The sequence below is a fragment of the Salvelinus fontinalis genome, chromosome 33, assembly GCF_029448725.1.
Source record: "Salvelinus fontinalis isolate EN_2023a chromosome 33, ASM2944872v1, whole genome shotgun sequence".
Classification (NCBI taxonomy): domain Eukaryota; kingdom Metazoa; phylum Chordata; class Actinopteri; order Salmoniformes; family Salmonidae; genus Salvelinus; species Salvelinus fontinalis.
In genome coordinates, this window is record NC_074697.1 from 30163471 (window position 1) to 30188465 (window position 24995).

Genomic DNA, 24995 nt, shown 5'->3' on the forward strand with positions numbered 1-24995 from the left:
ACTGACGCTGGCACTGGAGCTCCCTTCCCATTTAAGAGGACATCAGTGGGTCAGTAAGGTTCAAAACATCCAATCAGGAAGGCAATTACAGTGTTATTACAATGTATTAGTGCCTTTTGACACTGTTCGTGGTATGGGCTGTCCTGAATTAAAGCAAACAGGTTCAGAATGATAGGATGGTACTGTGTGTTTTATAGACTTGATGCGGACTCCCTGACGGTGTTGTTGTCTTTATGTCAACACAGTGTTCGAAAAGGCTTTTCTATCTCTGTCTTGTTCTTATCTGCAGTGAGCCATCACTGTCTTTTTTGTTTACACTGCCCTCATCTTTCAACCTTTCACATCTCTCCTCCTCTCCGACTCTGTTCATCCAAAATTGACTCCACCCACTCTCCCCCGCTCCTCCCACACTCAAACCTAACAACCCATACTTCATCCTCATCACTCTATTTCTCCTTAGCCCATAGTACAATGAAAAGCCATATTAAGACATAATCAATTACAGCCAGATCAATAATTGTTGTCAGAGGAGAGGATCTGGTGACAGGGGTCTCATTGAATTGTCAGTTAGACTGGCTGTTCTGTCCTCTCAGGCCACGCACTCGGACAGGGAAAGATCTCTGTAGTACAGCCATCAACAATAACAAGCAAACACTACACACACATATATATATTTACAGTGTTTTTCTGCAATGAATGCATTTCAGCAGATGACACATTTCAAATCAATTATCATAATTCATCTTCCAAATGTTGACTTGTAGGCTTACCACCACTAAAGCTGTTTTGAATCATTCTTACTTTACAGCTCCATTACACATAAAGGTTGATTTCTAAAGGTTAATTTCTTACAACAGCCACAACAACTTTTTAGGATTGTAATTCATATTTACACGTGTTGTCAGAGAGAAGTGTTACCATGGTGAATAGTAATATATATATTTTTTAAAGAACGTAGCTCTCGTTAGACAGCATGGCCTTTTGGTGTTTTGAGCAATCCTATTCCATTGTAGTTCATTTTCCAGCAGTGTGTTTGTTGCCATGCCCCACGCCTGCCTGGCAGACAAAGGGGAAGTAAACATCATTTAAATTCGACTGTTATTTTTTATACCTACAGGCAATCGTTTATCATACAGTTGAAGTTTACATACACTTAGGTTGGAGTCATTAAAACTCGTTTTTCAACCACTCCACAAATGTCTTGTTAACAAACTATATTTTTGGCAAGTTGGTTAGGACATCTACTTTGTGCCTGACACAAGTCACTTTTCCAACAATTGTTTACAGACAGATTATTTCACTTATAATTCACTGCATCACAATTCCAGTGGGTCAGAAGTTTACATACACTAAGTTGACTGTGGCTTTAAACAGCTTAGAAAAGTCCAGAAAATGATGTCATGGCTTTAGAAGCTTCTGATAGGCTAATCAACATCATTTGAGTCAATTGAAGGTATACCTGTGGATGTATTTCAAGGCCTACCTTCACACTCAGTGCGTCTTTGCTTGACATCACGGGAAAATTAAAAGAAATCAGCCAAGACCTGAGAAGAAAATTTGTAGACCTCCACAAGTCTGGTTCATCCGTGGGAGCAATTTCCAAACGCCTGAAGGTACCAAGTTCATCTGTACAAACAATAGTAAGCAAGTATAAACACCATGGGACCACGCAGCCGTCATACCGCTCAGGAAGGAGACGCATTCTGTCCCCTAGAGATGAACGTACTTTGGTGCGAAAAGTGCAAATCAATCCCAGAACAACAGCAAAGGACCTTGTGAAGATGCTGGAGGAAACAGGTACTAAAGATTCTATATCCACAGTAACACAGTAAAAGTCCTATATCGACATAACCTGAAAGGTGGCTCAGCAAGGAAGAATCCACTGCTCCAAAACCGCCATAAAAAAGCCAGACTACGGTTTGCAACTGCACATGGGGACAAAGATCGTACTTTTGGAGAAATGTCCTCTGGTCTGATGAAACAAAAAATTAAACTGTTTGGCTATAATGACCATCGTTATGTTTGGAGGAAAAAGGGGGAGGCTTGCAAGCCGAAGAACACCATCCCAACCGTGAAGCACGGGGGAGGCAGCATCATGTTGTGGGGGTGCTTTGCTGCAGGAGGGACTGGTGCACTTCACAAAATAGATGGCATCATGAGGAGGGGAATTATATGGATATATTGAAGCAACATCTCAAGACATCAGTCAGGAAGTTAAAGCTTGGTTGAAATGGGTCTTCCAAATGGACAATGACCCCAAGCACACTTCCAAAGTTGTGGCAAAATGGCTTAAGGACAACAAAGTCAAGGTATTGGAGTGGCCATCACAAACTTCTGACCCACTGGGAATGTAATGAAAGAAATAAAAGCTGAAATAAATCATTCTCTCTACTATTATTCTGAAATTTCACATTCCTAAAATAAAGTGGTGATCCTAACTGACCTAAGACAAGGAATTTTTAAATATTAAAGGAATTTTATATTTTTAAAAAAAATTAAAAATTAAATATCAGGAATTGTGAAAAACTGAGTTTAAATGTATTTACCACCGCAGCATTCCATGAAATGACAAATGATGTGGTTTTGGGGCAGCGTGATTTGAGTAGGAGCTTTGGCTAGAGGCTGGGAGCTAGCGAGGTGTCTGCTCCAGATAATTGCCTGATGTCTTTCAGGAGAACCAGGATGGCATCTAACATCCTGCAGCTTGACAACCTGTGAACTCCCATTCACAGGGAACCAACATATCTCCAGGTTGTCGTTCCTAATAGAAAAGGAGAAGTACAACAAAAAGGTCTGTTCTCCTGCAGACCTGCAGCCCACCTGGTTAAGTGGCATTACTCAGTCTTTGAGGCAAGCTGTCCCGGACTCCTTCAGAGGAATGCACAGTGTGGATTGTTTGGAGATGGAATGGAATGCAATCCCAGCAGAGCTGAGGGACAGTATTAAAGATTCAACATGCTGTCAACTGTGCCAATGGTTGTGTAAGGCTCAGTCTCTAAGAAGTCATGGGAGCTTTTATCCAAATAGACATTGACAACCCCTATTGACTATTCTGAGTATATCTGTCCAGCTCTGAGAAGGGCTGATTATTGATTTATACAGAATCCAGAGACTGTAGCTTCACATGACGGTCATGCTACATTACACCTCTCATCCTGATACTAGGAAGATATCAAAGGAGGGGAGTTGAAAGCCCCTGAATAGAGTTAGAAGTTTGATATAATGTATGGCATGCCATCAAAAGACACTAGATGATGATTGGCACCTTTGAAGGCCTGCACGTGTTATAGGCTACAAACCCTACATCTCTATCTGAAGGCTTAATGAGGTTCAACATAATCGCTATGTCTTAAATCTCCAGTGGCAAAGTGCTCAGTTTACCTCAGGCCTTTTAAATTGTACCGGAAGCTCAGAAATATATATATTTGTATTCCTCTCAGAAACGCACTGTCTCTCTCTCTTCCACTGTTCTATTTCTTCACTGCAGTATAAAAACAGGCATATCTAATCCTGGGAGGTTGAAGTATTGCCCTCAGTGTCACACATCCTTGGCTGCTCTTCTGTCTTGTCTCTATCTGTCAGGGTACAGTGCTCGGCTGGGGACACAGTCACCCCTCCACATCCATCGGAGCGTCCGGTGGGAGGGGCGCTGTCCAAGGCACCAGCACTGAGAGGCATGAAAGGGGGATTTAGATGTCACCCCACCTGCCGTTTCAGTGGGCTTTAAAAGCCCCTGAGTCAGACCTGGCGTTACACTGCCCTTCCGGCCGGCTCACCGCGGTAAAGTCCCCAGCACGCCTCCGCTTAAAAGACACATCCTCACGATCAAACGTGACATATCTGCCTCTCACTCGGGTGTGGGGCTTGTGGCTATACACCAGGCTTCAGTAATCTACAGACATCCCCCACGCAAGCATGAATGCACGCGGGCACACATACACGTAACCTCACACACATACACACACACACTTACAACCCCCCCCCCCCGCATGCAGGCAAAAATCCACACCCTCCCCCCACGCACACACACACCCTACAGGCGCTTCATTAGCACACATCAAAGACCTGCCTGGAAACACTGAGGTCACTAATGGCCCAAACAGGGACTTCAATTAAGCAATTCCAATGGGGGGGCTAGCTAGCCTGGCGTAGACCAGTGGTGGCTTCAAGGGACAGACTCCTCCCATGCTGCTCTGTTGTGTTATCTGTGTCTCTACAGACCTGCATGCAGCGCCTAAAGCCCCTCTGAAGGATAGTTCTGGCATCGCATAGCATCCTCTCTTTGTAATTATAGCACTTCAGAGTTTATGATACTACATATTTGCTTCATTTTTCCCCTTAATGTTTGTCACAAAAGCATTCCTCCCTTTGCTTCTCTCCCTTCCTTATTATATGCCCTGAGTTTGTTGTTTTTACTAGGGAAATATGAGGCACAATGGTTGGTAATTAATGATCTAGAATCATGGCTGTAGGGTAAATATCATCTGCCTAGCGAGAGCAATTGACTTGGCTGAGTTAAAGAGACATCTGGGTGGTGGGTTTGCTCTGCTGCACCAGTTACTGTAGTCTCTGTAGGCTTTCTTCTCTCTCCTCTCTTTGAGTAGCGATAAAATGGTAGTCATTTAGAACGGTGGGGAGGAATAATTATTTAATGACTGCATATAAGCCTATGGCATCTCGGTAATAACTTGAGAAGAGGTTATATCAGTGTGGGGAAGTACCGTTTCAAAATGGCAGAACATTAATACAGGGAGTGGAACCTCCTAGCTTCTGTGTAAATACTTTTAGGAGGATATGTTTAATTGAACATCTCCATCCTTCAGTCTTCACCAACCTGCATGTCTTACCTCCCCCCTCACACACACATGAAGGGCTACAGGACTTCTTCACATTCAGCCCTGTCTTCAAGGGTCTGTAGAAAGATGTCAAAATAAAATCTGCAGCAGGGCTTGTGTGAAGCTATATGTACAGGCACTCTGTCAGCCAGCAAGACAGTACAGCCCTGAACACCCAGATTCCCATTTCCCATTTTTCCCAGCCCAGATCACTTAAGACAGGGCAAGGAGCACCAGGAAGCCCAGATCACTTAAGACAGGGCAAGGAGCACCAGGAAGCCCAGATCACTTAAGACAGGGCAAGGAGCACCAGGAAGCCCAGATCACTAAAGACAGGGCAAGGAGCACCAGGAATCCCAGATCACTTAAGACAGGGCAAGGAGCACCAGGAAGCCCAGATCACTAAAGACAGGGCAAGGAGCACCAGGAAGCCCAGATCACTAAAGACAGGGCAAGGAGCACCAGGAAGCCCAGATCACTTAAGACAGGGCAAGGAACACCAGGAAGCCCAGATCACTTAAGACAGGGCAAGGAGCACCAGGAAGCCCAAATCACTTAAGACAGGGCAAGGAGCACCAGGAAGCCCAGATCACTTAAGACACGGCAAGGAGCACCAGGAAGCCCAGATCACTAAAGACAGGGCAAGGAGCACCAGGAAGCCCAGATCACTAAAGACAAAGCAAGGAGCACCAGGAAGCCCAGATCACTTAAGACAGGGCAAGGAGCACCAGGAAGCCCAGATCACTTAAGACAGGGCAAGGAGCACCAGGAAGCCCAGATCACTTAAGACACGGCAAGGAGCACCAGGAAGCCCAGATCACTAAAGACAGGGCAAGGAGCACCAGGAAGCCCAGATCACTAAAGACAAAGCAAGGAGCACCAGGAAGCCCAGATCACTTAAGACACGGCAAGGAGCACCAGGAAGCCCAGATAACTAAAGACAGGGCAAGGAGCACCAGGAAGCCCAGATCACTTAAGACAGGGCAAGGAACACCAGGAAGCCCAGATCACTTAAGACAGGGCAAGGAGCACCAGGAAGCCCAGATCACTTAAGACAGGGCAAGGAGCACCAGGAAGCCCAGATCACTTAAGACACGGCAAGGAGCACCAGGAAGCCCAGATAACTAAAGACAAAGCAAGGAGCACCAGGAAGCCCAGATCACTTAAGACAGGGCAAGGAGCACCAGGAAGCCCAGATCACTTAAGACAGGGCAAGGAGCACCAGGAAGCCCATATCACTTAAGACAGGGCAAGGAGCACCAGGAAGCCCAGATCACTAAAGACAGGGCAAGGAGCACCAGGAAGCCCAGATCACTAAAGACAGGGCAAGGAGCACCAGGAAGCCCAGATCACCAAAGACAGGGCAAGGAGCACCAGGAAGCCCAGATCACTAAAGACAGGGCAAGAAGCACCAGGAAGCCCAGATCACTAAAGACAGGGCAAGGTACACTAGGAAGCCCAGATCACTAAAGACAGGGCAAGAGCACCAGGAAGCCCAGATCACTAAAGACAGGGCAAGGAGCACCAGGAAGCCCAGATCACTAAAGACAGGGCAAGGAGCACCTGGAAGCCCAGATCACTAAAGACAGGGCAAGGAGCACCAGGAAGCCCAGATCACTAAAGACAGGGCAAGGAGCACCAGGAAGCCCAGATCACTTAAGACAGGGCAAGGAGCACCAGGAAGCCCAGATCACTTAAGACAGGGCAAGGAGCACCAGGAAGCCCAGATCACTTAAGACAGGGCAAGGAGCACCAGGAAGCCCAGATCACTTAAGACAGGGCAAGGAGCACCAGGAATCCCAGATCACTTAAGACAGGGCAAGGAGCACCAGGAAGCCCAGATCACTTAAGACAGGGCAAGGAGCACCAGGAAGCCCAGATCACTAAAGACAGGGCAAGGAGCACCAGGAAGCCCAGATCACTTAAGACAGGGCAAGGAGCACCAAGAAGCCCAGATCACTAAAGACAGGGCAAGGAGCACCAGGAAGCCCAGATCACTTAAGACAGGGCAAGGAGCACCAGGAAGCCCAGATCACTTAAGACAGGGCAAGGAGCACCAGGAATCCCAGATCACTTAAGACAGGGCAAGGAGCACCAGGAAGCCCAGATCACTAAAGACAGGGCAAGGAGCACCAGGAAGCCCAGATCACTTAAGACAGGGCAAGGAGCACCAGGAAGCCCAGATCACTAAAGACAGGGCAAGGAGCACCAGGAAGCCCAGATCACTTAAGACAGGGCAAGGAGCACCAGGAAGCCCAGATCACTAAAGACAGGACAAGAAACACCAGGAAGCCCAGATCACTTAAGACAGGGCAAGGAGCACCAGGAAGCCCAGATCACTAAAGACAGGACAAGGAGCACCAGGAAGCCCAGATCACTTAAGACAGGGCAAGGAGCACCAGGAAGCCCAGATCACTTAAGACAGGGCAAGGAGCACCAGGAAGCCCAGATCACTAAAGACAGGGCAAGGAGCACCAGGAAGCCCAGATCACTTAAGACAGGGCAAGGAGCACCAGGAAGCCCAGATCACTTAAGACAGGGCAAGGAGCACCAGGAAGCCCAGATCACTTAAGACAGGGCAAGGCCTGTGGCACCCAGATTGCTGCATCTCTAATGGCACCCTATTTCATATATAATGGCTTGCCCTATGGGCCTTGGTCAAAATAAGTGCAATATATAGGGAATTCGATGCAATTTGGGATGCAGCCAGAGACAGGGTAAGGCCTCTAGCTCTCCCCAGGGCAGGCAGAGTTTCAGGGGATGAACCTGGCCTGCTTGACATGGAAATAAGAACAGACCAGCATCCTGGAAACATACAGACAAACGCGCTCCTTTTCTGAGGCTAAGTCCCAAATGGCACCCTATTCCCTTCTACACAAACATTTGACCAGAGCACTACGGGTCCTGGTAAAAAGTAGTGCACTAGGAATAGGGTGCCATTTGGGATGCACATCAAGACTTTATTTGTACCTAAATCAAACGAATCGGTATGACTAGATGAGCTTCTGATCAGTTCCCATAAAACTGTGTAGACTAGAGCGACTGTGTAAGGACAGACTCAAGCCATTGAATCTGTGCAAATGAAAAAGGTTGGCGAAGCCAGCAAATGTTCTGCAAATGTACTATTCTGTCTCTGAAGCCCACATTAATAAACCCAGCCATAGTCTCTCCCAGTCTCCCAGGACCAGCAGGCTAACCCTCATAACTAGAATAACATTGCAGGGGAAAACCCTTCGAAAAAGAGACGCTCAAAGCAAAACTACAGTGTGTGAGAGACAGAGGGCAGGGGTGGAGAGGGTTGTGAGAGAAAGGGGATCTGTATTGATGTGGAACAGCTTTCTCTCCAGTTGTGGTGTCCTCCCTACGCACGCACACCCATGTCCCAAAGGCTCACACACTCTTTGGGCGGGAGGGGAACCCACTAGCCCCACCAAACAATTAAAGGCCCTTAAACAGTGAGAGGGAGGAGAGGAGAGAAAGAAGGGCAGCCAGCCACAGAGGCAGCATGAGAGCAGGTCCTTGTTATATAACCAAACAGCCTGTCTAACCTCCACCAGAGGGACCTAAAAATACCTGTTTTTAGACAGAGGGAGGGGTGTGAAGAGGAGAATGGTGCAAACTCTGAAGCAGACAGGCAGGCAGGGAGGGATGGAGGGAGGGAGACAAGCAGGGAGGTAGACAAGCAGAAAGTAAGACAAGCAGGGAGGGAGGGATGGAGGGAGAGATGGAGGGAAGGTGTTGGAGTTGGTGTGAGTGTCTAAGAATAGTAGTCATCGGTGGGGTACTGGTGCACTTTTCCAAGTCATTTAACGTTAATGGCAGAAAGAGGGAAGGTGATAATAGATACACATCAGGTGGTACAACTCGCTGGTCTTCATCCTCCCTGTTACGTCAGGGGGAAAAGAGAGACATTTCAGAGGAAACCAGGAGAGTGGGTGTATGTCTAATATTTCTCTACATGTCAATGAGCTCTGACAGACCAAAGCAGTATTCACACCATGACCTTTCTACTGTCTAATCATCTGTTATCTTGACACTTCATTGAACTCTGAGATGATATCACTCCTCAGTATTCATTGATGAGCAGCTCCTGATTCAACACAATGGGTCATCCAATTAAAAGAAGCCCAGACAAGGTCAGCTACACCTGTACACCCAGAAATACACCACAGTGGTTCTCAAAGGGCCTTGTGTCAGATTCAACAAAAGAGCAACATGAAACTTCAAAGTTATTTTGAAATGGGAAGCCTTATCAGGCATAGCAGTTTCACTGATGTGCCAGACCTTTGATGTTCTCCCATTTGTTCTACAGTTTTTTCTTTGTGATGTATGATTTATTATGCATCTCAAAACTCTGCCTGCGCCATCCAAAAGCCCTCTGACCGCGTTCCTGTAACAGCTAACAGTTGTTGACAGGATCAGGATCCCAACACCGCATCTGTTAAACACAAGCACACACACACACACAACAGCTAGTGACGTTTTAATCTATAAAACAGGGATGACCAAATATGATGATCTAGACCAGACTGGAGCTGAACAATAGACAGCCGTGTGTCCGCCTCTTAACTCTGGGTAAACATTTACCTCCAGCACCTCGCAACACGGTGAGTGCATTCTGCACAGCACACACACACACCCATTAATACACACCACCCATTAATACACACCACCCATTTAGAAAAAGGAGACGCAGGCTTTTGACATTTGTTTGTTACTCTAACCCACTTTAAAACGTGTTTAAGACAAAGATTTTTGATGACTAACATGACAATAGAATCAAACATGCCACCTACTCAACCTGATATGTGGATAGTATACTTAGCCTGTTTGTCTGTTCATCGCCTGGAAATTGCTATGAGTCATATTATCAGTGGCTGCTGCTGTGTGGAGACAAGACAGAAAATTGTATTTTAGGGGATGTTGAGAATATCTCATCTTAAGTCTTTGTGACTTTACCTTCAGTATGTATAGACCCTCTACTGGAAGCAAAGGAGACAATCAAGAGAGAGAGTGAGGACGACTCATTGTGATTGAATCCAAAGAAAATATGTATTTTTTAAGAATACGAGCACCGGGAAAAAATGACAGGCAGAGTAACAGGCAGCAGAGAAAAATTACAACAGCAACTCTCTCCATCGCTCTCAGCATGTTTTATTCATTGGCATGGCCTTATAATCTAATGCTTGAGAAAAGCAGACAAAAAGCCCCTATCTATAACCAAATCCAATTAAAGTGGAAACAGGATAGGAGCCAGAGACACATTTCTATTTACAGATTTAATCTACAGCGCTTTTGACAAGCTACAATGGATTATTACTTTATTTGACCACAACAATAATTGCGAATCTCGGCTTTCCACCTGCCAGACATTTGATTGTCAGAGAAATGTTCTGCACTCACTTGAGGAAGCAGGCAAGCAAGTAGGTTGAGATTCTGCCAACTATCTTTCCTCTCTCTAAACACAGGCCTTGGCTGGGTAGTCATTCTAGTGTTGAGCAGAAGCCAGTGCAGCAAAATAGATCCCAGCGCAGAAACATACAACGCTGCTTTTTGACTGTAACACCAGTGTTAAACTAGTGTATACACCCTTATGTAATAGTAGAGAAATTGACATACTTGGTATTCATATCCCTAAAGATATAAAATAACTTCCAAGACTAATTTCAATAGTAAGTTATTCAAAATAGACAAGATCTTGCAACCATGGAGAGGTAAATACGTGTCTATTTATGGAAAAATCACACTTATTAACTCTTTAATCATGTCACAGTTTACCTATTTATTTATGGCGCTGCCTACTCCAGAGAACTCTCACTAAAAGCTTCACTCATACAAAAGTTATACTTAAACTCAAAATGGTTCTCCAGTAGATTATTAAGAATGGTTTATCCTGTTTAAAAATAGTATTTTTGGTTATAATTTCAAGTTCAACTCAAATAGATATACAGTGGGGAGAACAAGTATTTGATACACTGCCGATTTTGCAGGTTGTCCTACTTACAAAGCATGTAGAGGTCTGTAATTTTTTATCATAGGTACACTTCAACTGTGAGAGACGGAATCGAAAACAAAAATCCTGAAAATCACATTGTATGATCGTTAAGTAATTATTTTATTATTGCAGAAATACAGTGGAGACATTGTTAATATTGTAAACGACTATTGTAGCTGGAAACGGCAGATTTTTTATGGAATATCTACATAGGCGTACAGAGGCCCATTATCAGCAACCATCACTCCTGTGTTCCAATGGCACGTTGTGTTAGCTAATCCAAGTTTATCGTTTTAAAAGGCTAATTGGTCATTAGAAAACCCTTTTGCAATTGTTAGCACAGCTGAAAACGGATGTTCTGATTAAAGAAGCAATAAAACTGGCCTTCTTTAGACTAGTTGAGTATCTGGAGCATCAGCATTTGTGGGTTCGATTACAGGCTCAAAATGGCCAGAAACAAAGATCTTTCTTCTGAAACTCGTCAGTCTATTCTTGTACTGAGAAATTAAGGCTATTCCATGCGAGAAATTGCCAAGAAACTGAAGATCTCGAACAAAGCTGTGTACTACTCCCTTCACAGAACACAGCAAACTGTCTCTAACCAGAATAGAAAGGGGAGTGGGAGGCCCCGGTGCACAACTGAGCAAGAGGACAAGTACATTAGAGTGTCTAGTTTGAGAAACAGACGTCTCACAAGTCCTTAACTGGAAGCTTCATAAAATAGTACCGCAAAACACCAGTCTCAACATCAACAATGAAAAAGCGACCCCGGGATGCTGGTCTTCTAGGCAAAGTTCCTCTGTCCAGTGTCTGTGTTCTTTTGATCATATTCATCTTTTCTTTTTATTAGCCAGTCTGAGATATGGCTTTTTCTTTGCAACTTGTCATCGGCCAGCATCCCGGAGTCACCTCTTCACTGTTGACGTTGAGATTGGTGTTCTGTGGGTACTGTGTGTTATTTCATAGTTTTAATGTCTTCACTACTATTCTACAATGTAGAAAATAGTAAAATAAAGAAAAACCCTCAAATGAGTAAGTCTGTCCAAACTTTTGACTGGTACTGTATATATATATATTTTTAACACCGTGGTAAACCCTTTAGGGAAATGCGGCATCGGTAGGAACCACAGGGATGTGTGCACACACACACAGACCCAGGTACTAGCGACGGGGCACCAGCCAGGGTCATGAATCTTGAGAGATAAACACAGCGCTCCATCCATTACAATTACAGCAGCACCCCAGAGGGCCTCCAGCCCAACAGTCTCCATGGTGTCAGGGCCATACTGGGGCCTGTGGGCCTTAACGCTCTGTTTCCTCAGCACAGCACAGCTCAGCACAGCATGCATTACCAACCCACTGGGGCTCACCAGGCACACGCTTAGCCAGAGGAGAGGACACATGGAGCATCACAACTAACAAGGACTGGGGCTGTGTCCCCCAAATGGTAAACAGAAAGCTTCACAATTTGCAATTACTGCCAAAACAATGCTAGCCATTAGCTGACTCATAATGACTCATACATACACTGCACTAAAAGTTACATTGTTAGTCTATTATCATTAGATTACTTTATTTCGCCATTTCAGGGTCTCAATTAGAGACCCATTTTAAGATGAGACCGATAGATGATCAGATTAGTTTTATTGGGGCCTTGGACTCAGTGATCAGATTTCCCATCCAGTTCAGTGCAGAGTGGACAGTCAGTCATGGAGCAGATTGTATTTCTCTAATGGCCCCATTACACCAGTTTCTATGAATTTATTTAATTGACTCCACAGAGAGTTAACAGTTTCTTACCCAGCATGAATGCTGAAGTGCTCGTCTCAGAAACAGATCATTCTTTCCCCTGAGTCAAATACAAACGTCTACACATGAATGTAGACACATCAGCACACTATTTTTTTCTTGTTCACGTTCTCCACACACTTGCTCCAGTGTGGTGCTCTGCATGTGTAAAACTGTTTGAGCAGTCAACCCTTAGCTACGTGAACACATGGACCCCCTCAGTGACTGGTACAGTTGACATAAATGAGAATACTGTTCCCCTCATCAATCATGTTGGTAAAATGTCACCATTACTTAACACCAGCTAAGGGGTAACCAGGTTCACAGTGCTCCATCTATTGCATGGAAAATCAGCAGATCAACTGATTTCTCCAGTTTAAGTGTCTCTACAGGTGCAGAACACAAATCTGAATATTTACAATTCATCTCACAAATCAAAATCCTCAATAAGAACCGAGACTCATCAAATTTCTAACCATCTGAGTGAAACAGATGAGCAGCACCAGCGTTGGCAGTCAAAGGTTCCCACCAAGCAGCTGTTGATAACAGACAGTGTGCAGCACTGCTCTACAACTCTATCGTATCCACCCATCACAGTATGCTTAGCCAGGCTGGGAGCACTGCACACACTATCTAAAAAAGTTAGCCTTGTCACAGTTAGGAGGGCAGAACGGTACATGCCTTCAAGATAATCGGAGCAGTTTGCCAGAGCAAAGGCTGTTTGAGGTCTTAACCAGGTTAAGATAGATTTCCTCTCTACTCTGAACCCTGTGAATGGAGGGTAGGGGAGGCCATGTCCCAGGCAGTCAGACAGACAGAAGCAGCCATTTTGGTGCTACACAGGTCCCACTCCACCATTCTGTCTGATCTGTTCCATGGAGACTTGCCGTCTTAGCAGAGATATACAGTGCCTTCAGAACGACCCTAACCACACAGCCAAGACAACGAAAGGAGTGGATTCGGGACAAGTCTCTGAATGTCTTTGAGTGGCCCAGCCAGAGCCCGGACTTGAACCCGATCTAACATCAATGGGGAGACCTGAAAATAGCTGTACAGGTGTGCCAAGCTTGTTGCGTCATACTCAAGAAGACTTGAGGCTGTAATCACTGCCAAAGGTGCTTCACCAAAGTACTGAGTAAAGGGTCTGAATACTTACATAAATGCAATATTTCAGTTTTTTTTATTTTTATAAATTTGCTAACATTTCTAAAAACCTGTTTTTGCTTTGTCATTATCGAGTATTGTGTGTTGATTGATGAGCGAATAAACAATCAACTCAATTTTAGAATAAGGCTGTAACGTAACAAAATGTGTAAAAAGTCAAGGGGTTTGAACACTTTCCGAATGCACTGTAGTTTAACAGTAGTGTAGCATCTGGGAGCATATTATAGATGAAGAAGATCCTCTACTGTACTACTCAGATATCTGCTTTCAGGGAGAGATCTGGGAATGTCCTCTGATCCCAAGTCTGATGCTTGTCTGTATTGTCCCTGTATGTGTCTGATGCTGATTACAATCTAACTCCTTCCTATAGGCTTCAATAAAGTTATTTATTTATTAATTAATTAATTTGTAATACTGATTTTGTTGTGTTACAAAGTCAGATTGAAATAGATGTGATTTTTTTGGTCATTTATCTACACAATATATTCCATAATGACAAAGTGAAATGAAAATTCTAGACATTACAAATACAAATTAAATAACTAACATAGTCACTGCATAAGTATTCACCCCTTGTGTTTTGGCAAACCGAAATGAATTAATGAGTCAAATTTAGCTCAACAAATCACATAGACTCATTCTGTGTGAAATAATAGGGGTTCACATGATTTTTGAATGACTACCCCTTCCTCTGTCCTCCATACATACATCTGTAAGGTCCCTCAGTCAAGTACTGAATTTCAAGCACAGATTCAACTACAAAGGGCAGTGATTGGTAGATGGGTAACAATAACACAGCAGACATCGAATATCTCTTTAAGTATGGTCTAGTTAATAATGATGCTGTGGTTGATGTATAAATCACCCAGACGCATCAAAGACAGTCCTCCTTGTGAACTGAGCTGCAGGACAGGAAGGAAACTGCTCAGGAATGTCACAATGAGGCCATTGGTGATTTTAAAATAGAGTACAATGGCTGTGATTGGAGAAAACTGAGGATGGATCAACAATATTATAGTAAGTCCACAATAAATTACCTAAAACTGAAAACAATGATGCAATTAAACAGAATAAAAATATTCCAAAGCATACATCCTGTGTGCAACAAGGCGCTGAAGTAAAACTATTAAAAAAACACATGGCAAAGGAGTACACTTTTTGTTTGGAGCAAATCCAACAACACATCACTGAGTAACTGCCTCCTTATGTTCAAGCATGGTGGTGGCTGCATCATGGTATGGGTGTGCTTGACATCAGCAAGGACTGGCAAGTTGTTCAGGGTAAAAAGAAACAGGATGGAGCTAAGCACAGGCTAACTCCTAGAGGAAAATCTGCTTCAGCCTGCTTTACTGTATACCAGACACTGGGAGAGGAATTCACCTTTTAGCATTACAATAACCTACAAAACAAGGACAAATCTAACTGGAGTTGTTTACCAAGACGGTGCATGTTCCTGAGTGGCCAAGTTACAGTTTTGACTTAAATCTGCTTGAAAATTTATGGCAGGGTTTGACAATTGATGTCTAGCCATAATCCCAAAAATCTTGACGGTTTGAAGAAATTTGAAAATAATAATTGGTAAGTATAAATATTTCACAATCCAGGTGTGCAAAGCTGACTTACCCAAGAAGACTCACAGCTCACTAATCCCTGACAAAGGTGTTTCTAAAATGTAATGAGTCAGGGGGGTAAATAGTTACCTATTAAAGGTATATTAGTGTTATATTTTTCATTAAATCGTTAAAGAAATTAACTTCTTCCGCTTTGAGAGTATTTTGTGTAGATCACTGACCAAATGTTGAATTAAATCCCACTTTGTAACACAAAATGTGAAGAAATCCAAGGGGGGTGAATACTTATCATACCCACTGCAGCTCACCTGCCAACCCCCAGTTCCCCATCTGTTGTCAAGGTAATAGTTCAGTGGGAACTACTTCTGAATATTACACAGAAATGTAATTCAGTTTAATTGAATGGGAGTCAGCCAATATGTGTCATGCTAACAAGTATAAAATCTATTCTAAAAGTGCATTAATATCTAATTGGAAGTCTGCATGGCATAATGGAAATTGGAATGAAATAATCTAGCTAGGTGTAAACGGCTGGCATCTTGTGACGACTCCTCAGGGTAAACTTGAATGAAGTGAATTATTCGTTCACCATGTTTTAAATGAGTAGTCTACATGCAGGATGTAAGAACTATTTATAATGTGATAGACTTGACTCCCAAAGTCGTCAAAATGTGCTTTGGTTTAATAGTTGGAGTGCCTCCCTCTCCCTCTCAATTGAGTGTGAGTGCGTCACGGAATTAAGTGTTTGCGCTCAACGACAATCACGGGCTCACCACTCACTGAGCCGAGGCTGTATCCATGGTTACATGTGTGACTGACAGGCCGGGAGTCGGGGGGATTCACAGAGATCCACTCAGCTTTGACACTAGTTAACTTCGGAACCAAAAGACAACAGCCATCAAATGACAACAATGGTGTTACATGGAGGAAACCTCTAGGAATTCTTCCTAGGGGAAAACCACCATATAAAGAAGAGGGTGTCAGTTTGAGAGGTGGGGGAGGAAGGATGAGGCACAGCTAAAAATATCATTTTTAACAGTGGGAAGACTGCTTTAATCCATCTACACACAAGGGGCCGAAGACGCAGCGTTCAGCGGAAACGCGATGGTTATCAGAAGAAAAACGGGGAAGAAGAGCTTTATTGATGTTCTGCTTTAATACAACATGGAAGTCAAGACTGCAGGAGGGAATCTGAGGCACATCTGAGCTCCACCTCTGGAGATCGATATGAGTCCCAAATGGCACCCTATTCCCTATACAGTACACTACTTTGGACCAGAGCCTTATGGATCCAGGTCAAAAGTAGCACACAGTAAAGGGAATAGGGTGCCATTTGGGATGTACAAAGAGAACCAGATAGTGAATAAATCCTTTAAAATGCAGCAACAAAGCAGGCTCCAGACACGCCCCACGGCCTCCACCCCACTGCCTTCTCTTTAAATGGGCTGAGACCTGGTTAACCTGCCTGCTGTACCTGGTTACACTCAGACATTGTTTTCTGGTTACATTCAGACATAGTGCATTCTAACGCATCACATTAACCTGGACCCTTTAATCATATCTGACAACAGAAAAAGCTGAAAATATTCATTTAAAAACACCTGACGACTCCATCGCGTTTGATCACAAACAGGTTTATTTTTATGCAATAAACTGAACAAATAGATGTAAAGAAAAATGTCCAAAATATTTTAACTTAATAAGAGATTATGAAAATAATGACAAAAGGTCAACCATGTATCTACATAAGTACAGTGAAGATCATCTCCCAGAAGTCTGCCTGCTCTGTGAGGGAGTGAGAGAGAATGGGCAGGTCCAGGCCAGGCATAGTGATGGTGGGAGCGACAGCGTGAAAGAGAGGGAGCTAGCTACAGCACAGACCCCCCCTCTACTTATACAATACACACGGCCGACTTACAACAGACCACACAACGATGATTTCTGAGGTTAAGACCGTCCCATCTGCGTCTCCAGCCCTCCTTATCCAAAATCCCTCTGTGGTTCCATTTTATCCACCACCCAAAACATCAGCAGTTTCAGAAGTCACCCCACACACAACACCATAACACAGAGGGATATAATACTCGCCCAGCAGCACTCTCAAGATTACTGGTTGGTCCAAGAAAACAAAAACAAAGTACCAGTACATTTAGCATAAAAAACATATTCAAAGTTCAGTACATGGACACACCTAAATAAAACAAATTAAAAAGTATAGAAGAGTGATCCTTTTAGGTTGCATCTGAAATGGCACACAATTCCCCATGCAGTGCACTACTTTTGGTCAAAAGTAGTGCACTACATACAGGATATGGTACCATTTGGGACGGAACGCAAGACTGGTTCACAGTCAGCCTGGCAGGTTGGAAAGTGCTGCAGATCAGGGGAAAGAGCTTGTACGTAGGCCGAGGGGGCAAAGCGATCGTTCTTATTGGGCGGCAGCCATCTTCCTGATGTTCATGATGAGTCTCTTGCTGTACTCCTTGTGATCCACAGGTTTCACCTCCATCACCGTGACCTTGATCCGGGACTCATCCTAAAGAGACAGGGGAAGACATGGAATAGATGTTACATGGTGTCACCCTCCGTGACCTTTCACTGCACTAGTTACCTCAATTATTTATCCTTTCTCCCAAAGTGTTAATTCAGTGAAGGGAAGTGAGTACGTTAAAACTAAATGACTGGTACAAGAAATGTGGTGGAAATTCCCTATATTGCCCATGCCTACACCAATCCAATGCTTTTAGATATGTGGGAAGTAGTGTATTATTGGGAAGCACCCACTGTGTTCGAGATAAGACGGACCAACACAAACCATGGCCATGTGCAATAGATCACCTGCTGGGTATAGACGAACAGTGGCCATTCAACTATTAGAATCGTTGGGAAATTAACAGAAAAACATGGCTGATGTTCTGTGGTAAAAGGAGATACCCGCTGCTTTTAACGGTTGGTCTGCACGGTCTGTTTGGACTTTTACTGGAATGCATGTTATACAAGCCTGTGCATCTAAGGACAAAGCTTGGATTCCCCACAGGTGACTGACTGCAGGTTCAGTCAGAGACAGCAGCACTAAGTAGGCAGGCAGCCTGGTACCAGAGAGATACGTACTTCTCTTACACGTTTAATAGCCTGTATTTAAAATCATCAACTAAAATCGTCTGTCTGGCATTTAGATGGATGATGCAACCTCCCTGCACTGCGACAGAGACAGCGTTTAATTGTTTTCGCCACCTCCGCATCGGTCTAGACTAGAGAAGGTCATCCACCTGGTCCATCACTCTTTAAAAAGGAGGCTACAGGCACCTGCTCTTCGCAAATGGCACCCTCTTCCCCTACATTATGCACTATTTTTGATCAGAGCCCTATCGCTCCTGGTCAAAAGTAGTGCACTATGTAGGGAAAAGGGGGCCATTTGGGACGTAGTCAGTCACTTTGTCTCCACTAATCGCTCTGGAACCACTAGAGGTGAGCTGGAAGACATGTTCCTGTCGATTGACTCGCACTCCTATTAGAGCCTAACAAGAAATCCCATCCTAGCAGCCCTTACATAACACAGGTTCGTATTCATAAGCGCACACTGTAGCAAAACGTTTTCCAACGGAAAGCTAAAATACGTGCCTGTAGATGCAAGTTTCATTCGACAGTCATCACCATTCTACAGTCTCCCTCTCTCTGCAAAACTCCACAGAACAATCCTCAGGCATGGGTATTTCTATTTTTTATTTATTTAACTAGGCAAGTGAGTTAAGAACAAATTCTTATTTACAATGACGGCCTACCCCGCCCAAACCCTAACCCGGATAACGCTGGGCCAATTGTGCACCGCCCTATGGAACTCCCAATCACGGCTGGTTGTGATACAGCCTGGAATAATAGCTATGCTGCTGCTAAAATGCTAATTGTACACAGCGGACACAAAAGATCAAAATGCTGCAATCAATTGCCAATATAGAATTCTCAGAGAAGAAATGTAAATTTCCTGTGCGGAGTGAGCATTGTTCTAGAATGCTAATATATGTGCAGGTGGCAGGGCAGGGTGCAAAGCGGGGCGAGGTAGTGTCATAGGGTGCGTGACAGAAGGAAATTAGGGATGTTGAGCTCAGGGAGGAGTCAGGCCCAGGCTGAGGGCAGCGAGTCAGGCCCCCACAGACATCCAGACACTAACAAATAAAACAAAAACACGCTTAGTAGCCTGGATTTCCTGGACCTAAATCACTAACAGTTCTGCTAGAGAACAGCAGCTACAACAGTCAGCCTCGACAGCTCCACAGCACTGTGATTAACATCTGGCTTAAACTTTAGAGAGCTTCTGCTGCTTGAGGCTTGGCTGTCTGAGGAAGAAGAGAGGTGTTGTAGCACCTCTCTCTCAAATGGGCTTGGAATAACTTATTTAAAAAATGACTGTGCTGTTACCTGCCCTGTGGTTACGCCTCACTCCATTAGGTTCAGCTAAAAAGCTAGTTATGCAGTCTGAATGTTAGTGTATTCATACTGGCCTATCTGCCTTCTCTAACCAGGGCCAGATAAAACGCTTGAGAAAGTATACAGTAACGTTATGGTTCAGTGGATGACCTCAGGCATGCGGGGTTTGACTTCTGCAGACATATGCAGCCTGTGGTCCACTGAACACCTCACATTTACAATAGCAGTTATTATTGTAATATTATTTTTTACAGCAAAACATTTTTTGAACAATGGTTTGAATTGTCCACTGTTCATCAAATAATTTGAGTGCTAGCTGCAGTGGATATCTTCTCTTTTCTACAGCAAGAAACAAGAATGACGTAACACTGGTTGCATTGCGTCTGTTAAATAGTCATTTATTTAAAAATATATATACAGTGGGAAGAACAAGTATTGGATACACTGCCGATTTTGCAGGTTTTCCTACTTATAAAGCATGTAGAGGTCTGTAATTTTTATCATAGGTACACTTCAACTGTGAGAGACGGAATCTAAAACAAAAATCCTGAAAATCACATTGTATGATTTTTAAGTAATTAATTTGCATTTTATTGCATGACATAAGTATTTGATACATCAGAAAAGCAGAACTTAATATTTGGTACAGAAACCTTTGTTTGCAATTACAGAGATCATACGTTTCGTGTAGTTCTTGACCAGGTTTGCACACACTGCAGCAGGGATTTTGGCCTACTCCTCCATACAGACCTTCTCCAGATCCTTCACGTTTCGGGGCTGTCGCTGGGCAATACGGACTTTCAGCTCCCTCCAAAGACTTTCTATTGGGTTCTGGTCTGGAGACTGGCTAGGCTACTCCAGGACCTTGAGATGCTTCTTACGGAGCCACTCCTTAGTTGCCCTGGCTGTGTGTTTCCATCTTCAATGCTCTTACTGAGGGAAGGAGGTTGTTGGCCAAGATCTCACGATACATGGCCCCATCCATCCTCCCCTCAATACGGTGCAGTCGTCCTGTCCCCTTTGCAGAAAAGCATTCCCAAAGAATGAGGTTTCCACCTCCATGCTTCACGGTTGGGATGGTGTTCTTGGGGTTGAACTCATCCTTCTTCCACCAAACACGGCGAGTGGAGTTTAGACCAAAAAGCTCTATTTTGTCTCATCAGACCACATGACCTTCTCCCATTCCTCCTCTGGATCATCCAGAAAGTCATTGGCAAACTTCAGACGGGCCTGGACATGCGCTGGCTTGAGCAGGGGGACCTTGCGTGCGCTGCAGGATTTTAATTCATGACGGCGTAGTGTGTTACTAATGGTTTTGAGACTGTGCTCCCAGCTCTCTTCAGGTCATTGACCAGATCCTGCCGTGTAGTTCTGGGCTGATCCCTCACCTTCCTCATGATCATTGATGCCCCACGAGGTGAGATCTTGCATGGAGCCCCAGACCAAGGGTGATTGACCGTCATCTTGAACTTCTTCCATTTTCTAATAATTGCGCCAACAGTTGTTGCCTTCTCACCAAGCTGCTTGCCTATTGTCCTGTAGCCCATCCCAGCCTTGTGCAGGTCTAGAATTTTATCCCCGATGTCCTTACACAGCTCTCTGGTCTTGGCCACTGTGGAGAGGTTGGAGTCTGTTTGATTGAGTGTGTGGACAGGCGTCTTTTATACAGGTAATGAGTTCAAACAGGTGCAGTTAATACAGGTGGAGAACAGGAGGGCTTCTTAAAGAAAAACTAACAGGTCTGTGAAAGACGGAATTCTTACTGGTCGGTAGGTGATCAAATACTTATGCAATAAAATGCAAATTAATTACTAAAAAAAATCATACAATGTGATTTTGCAACGCGACTCGGACCGGAGCATTCCGGGACTTTTTTTCTCTCAGTTTCCCCGGATTCCAACCGCAGCCTCAGCCTCTATTTTGCACCTTGATTTCGCAGCTAGCTAGCTGCATACCGTGTGACTATTGGCTTACGTCGACCCCGGAGCTAACTCAAATCATGCTGGAGCTAGCCAGCTGAGGAGTTCCATCACCATCCGGACCCGCTTCTTTGTTGCTGCTGCAGATACGGAACCCCACCGGGCCTTCACGACTGACTGCCGACGTTATCTGCCCGAGGGATTTATCCAACCGGCACCTCCGTCCCGGCGTTACCTGAACGCTCATCTGAGGCCCGCTAATCGTTAGCTGTCTTATCGGCTGCTATCTGAACAAAACCCCACTACACGGAACCTACCGACGGAAACGCACGAGGTATCTACAAACAGACCTCCATCCTATGCTGCTACCGATAGCCATATACCCGGCCAGCTGTCTGGATCGCCACGACCCCAACCAACCTCTACTCACTGGACCCTTATTTATCACTCGATTAAGCTTGCCTCTCCTTAATGTAAATATGCCTTGTCCATTGCTGTTCTGGTTAGTGTTTATTGGCTTATTTCACTGTAGAGATTCTAGCCCTGCTCTCTATACCATATCCAACCCTGCAGTTCCACCACCCACATATGCGATGACATCACCTGGTTTCAATGATGTTTCTAGAGACAAGATCTCTCTCATCATCACTCAATACCTAGGTTTACCTCCACTGTATTCACATCCTACCATACCTTTGTCTGTACATTATTCCTTTAAACTATTTTATCGCCCCCAGAAACTTCCTTTTACTCTCTGCTCTGGTAGCTCTAGGCGACCAATTCTCATAGCTTTTAGCCGTACTATTATCCTACTTCTCCTCTGTTCCTCTGGTGATGTAGAGGTGAATCCAGGCCCTGCAGTACCTGGCTCCACTCCTATTCCCCAGGCGCTCTCTTTTGATGACTTCTGTAACCGTAATAGCCTTGGCTTCATGCATGTTAACATTAGGAGCCTCCTCCCTAAGTTTGTTTTGTTCACTGCTTTAGCACACTCTACCAACCCGGATGTATTAGCCGTGTCTGAATCCTGGCTTAGAAAGACCACCAAAAATTCAGACATTTTTATCCCCAATTACAATATTTTCAGACAAGATAGAACGGCCAAAGGGGGCGGTGTTGCAATCTACTGCAAAGACTGCCTGCAGAGTTCTGTTATACTATCCAGGTCTGTTCCCAAACAATTTGAACTTCTACTTTTAAAAATCCACCTCTCTAAAAACAAGTCTCTCACCGTTGCCGCCTGCTATAGACCACCCTCTGCCCCCAGCTGTGCTCTGGACACTATATGTGAACTGATTGCCCCCCATCTATCTTCAGAGCTCGTGCTGCTAGGCGACCTAAATTTGAACATGCTCAACACCCCAGCCACCCTACAATCTAAGCTTGATGCCCTCAATCTCACACAAATTATTAATGAACCTACCAGGTACCACCCCAATTCCGTAAACACGGGTACCCTCATAGATATCATCCTAACAAACTTGCCCTCCAAATACACCTCTGCTGTTTTTAACCAAGATCTCAGCGATCACTGCCTCATTGCCTGCATCCGTAATGGGTCAGCGGTCAAACGACCTCCACTCATCACTGTCAAACGCTCCCTGAAACACTTCAGCGAGCAGGCCTTCCTAATTGACCTGGCCGGGGTATCCTGGAAGGATATTGATCTCATCCCGTCAGTAGAGGATGCCTGGTCATTTTTTAAAAATGCCTTCCTCACCATCTTGAATAAGCATGCCCCATTCAAGAAATTTAGAACCAGGAACAGATATAGCCCTTGGTTCTCTCCTGACCTGACTGCCCTTAACCAACAGAAAAACATCCTATGGCGTTCTGCATTAGCATCGAACAGCCCCCGTGATATGCAACTTTTCAGGGAAGCCAGAAACCAATATACACAGGCAGTTAGAACAGCCAAGGCTAGCTTTTTCAAGCAGAAATTTGCTTCCTGCAACACAAATTCAAAAAAGTTCTGGGACACCGTAAAGTCCATGGAGAATAAGAACACCTCCTCCCAGCTTCCAACCGCCCTGAAGATAGGAAACACTGTCACCACCGACAAATCCACTATAATTGAGAATTTCAATAAGCATTTTTCTACGGCTGGCCATGCTTTCCACCTGGCTACCCCTACCCGGGACAACAGCACTGCCCTCCCCTCTGCTACTCGCCCAAGCCTTCCCCATTTCTCTCTCTCCCAAATACAGTCAGCTGATGTTCTTAATGAGCTGCAAAATCTGGACCCTTACAAATCAGCCGGGCTAGATAATCTGGACCCTTTCTTTCTAAAACTATCTGCTGAAATTGTTGCCACCCCTATTACTAGCCTCTTCAACCTCTCTTTCGTGTCGTCTGAGATCCCCAAAGATTGGAAAGCAGCTGCGGTTATCCCCCTCTTCAAAGGGGGGGACACCCTTGACCCTAACTGCTACAGACCTATATCTATCCTACCCTGCCTTTCTAAGGTCTTCGAAAGCCAAGTCAACAAACAGATTACCGACCATTTCGAATCACACCACACCTTCTCCGCTATGCAATCTGGTTTCAGAGCTGGTCATGGGTGCACCTCAGCCACGCTCAAGGTCATAAACGATATCGTAACCACCATCGATAGGAAACAATACTGTGCAGCCGTATTCATTGACCTGGCCAAGGCTTTTGACTCTGTCAATCACCACATCCTCATTGGCAGACTCGACAGCCTTGGTTTCTCTAATGATTGCCTCGCCTGGTTCACCAACTACTTCTCTGATAGAGTTCAGTGTGTCAAATCGGAGGGTCTGTTGTCCGGGCCTCTGGCAGTCTCTATGGGGGTGCCACAGGGTTCAATTCTTGGACCTACTCTCTTCTCTGTTTACATCAATGATGTCGCTCTTGCTGCTGGTGATTCTCTGATCCACCTCTACGCAGACGACACTATTCTGTATACTTCTGGCCCTTCTTTTGACACTGTGTTAACAACCCTCCAGGCGAGCTTCAATGCCATACAACTCTCCTTCCGTGGCCTCCAACTGCTCTTAAATACAAGTAAAACCAAATGCATGCTCTTCAACCGATCGCTGCCTGCTCCTGCCCGCCTGTCCAACATCACTACTTTGGACGGCTCTGACTTAGAATATGTGGACAACTACAAATACCTAGGTGTCTGGTTAGACTGTAAACTCTCCTTCCAGACCCACATCAAACATCTCCAATCCAAAGTCAAATCTAGAATTGGCTTCCTATTCCGCAACAAAGCATCCTTTACTCATGCTGCCAAACATACTCTTGTAAAACTGACCATCCTACCAATCCTCGA

General features: G+C 44.6%; 1 protein-coding gene across 2 annotated transcripts in view; it reads right to left on the minus strand.

The window, feature by feature from the left end:
* Positions 1–16966: 16966 nt before the first annotated feature.
* LOC129831980 (replication protein A 70 kDa DNA-binding subunit-like) overlaps positions 16967–24995 on the minus strand; it is a 67088-nt gene continuing 59059 nt past the window's right edge. For both annotated transcript variants that reach the window (XM_055895669.1, XM_055895668.1), the window contains one exon: positions 16967–17889. In XM_055895669.1, coding sequence (XP_055751644.1) covers positions 17782–17889 — 108 coding nt within the window. In that variant the 3' untranslated portion in view covers positions 16967–17781. The remainder of the gene's footprint in view (positions 17890–24995) is intronic.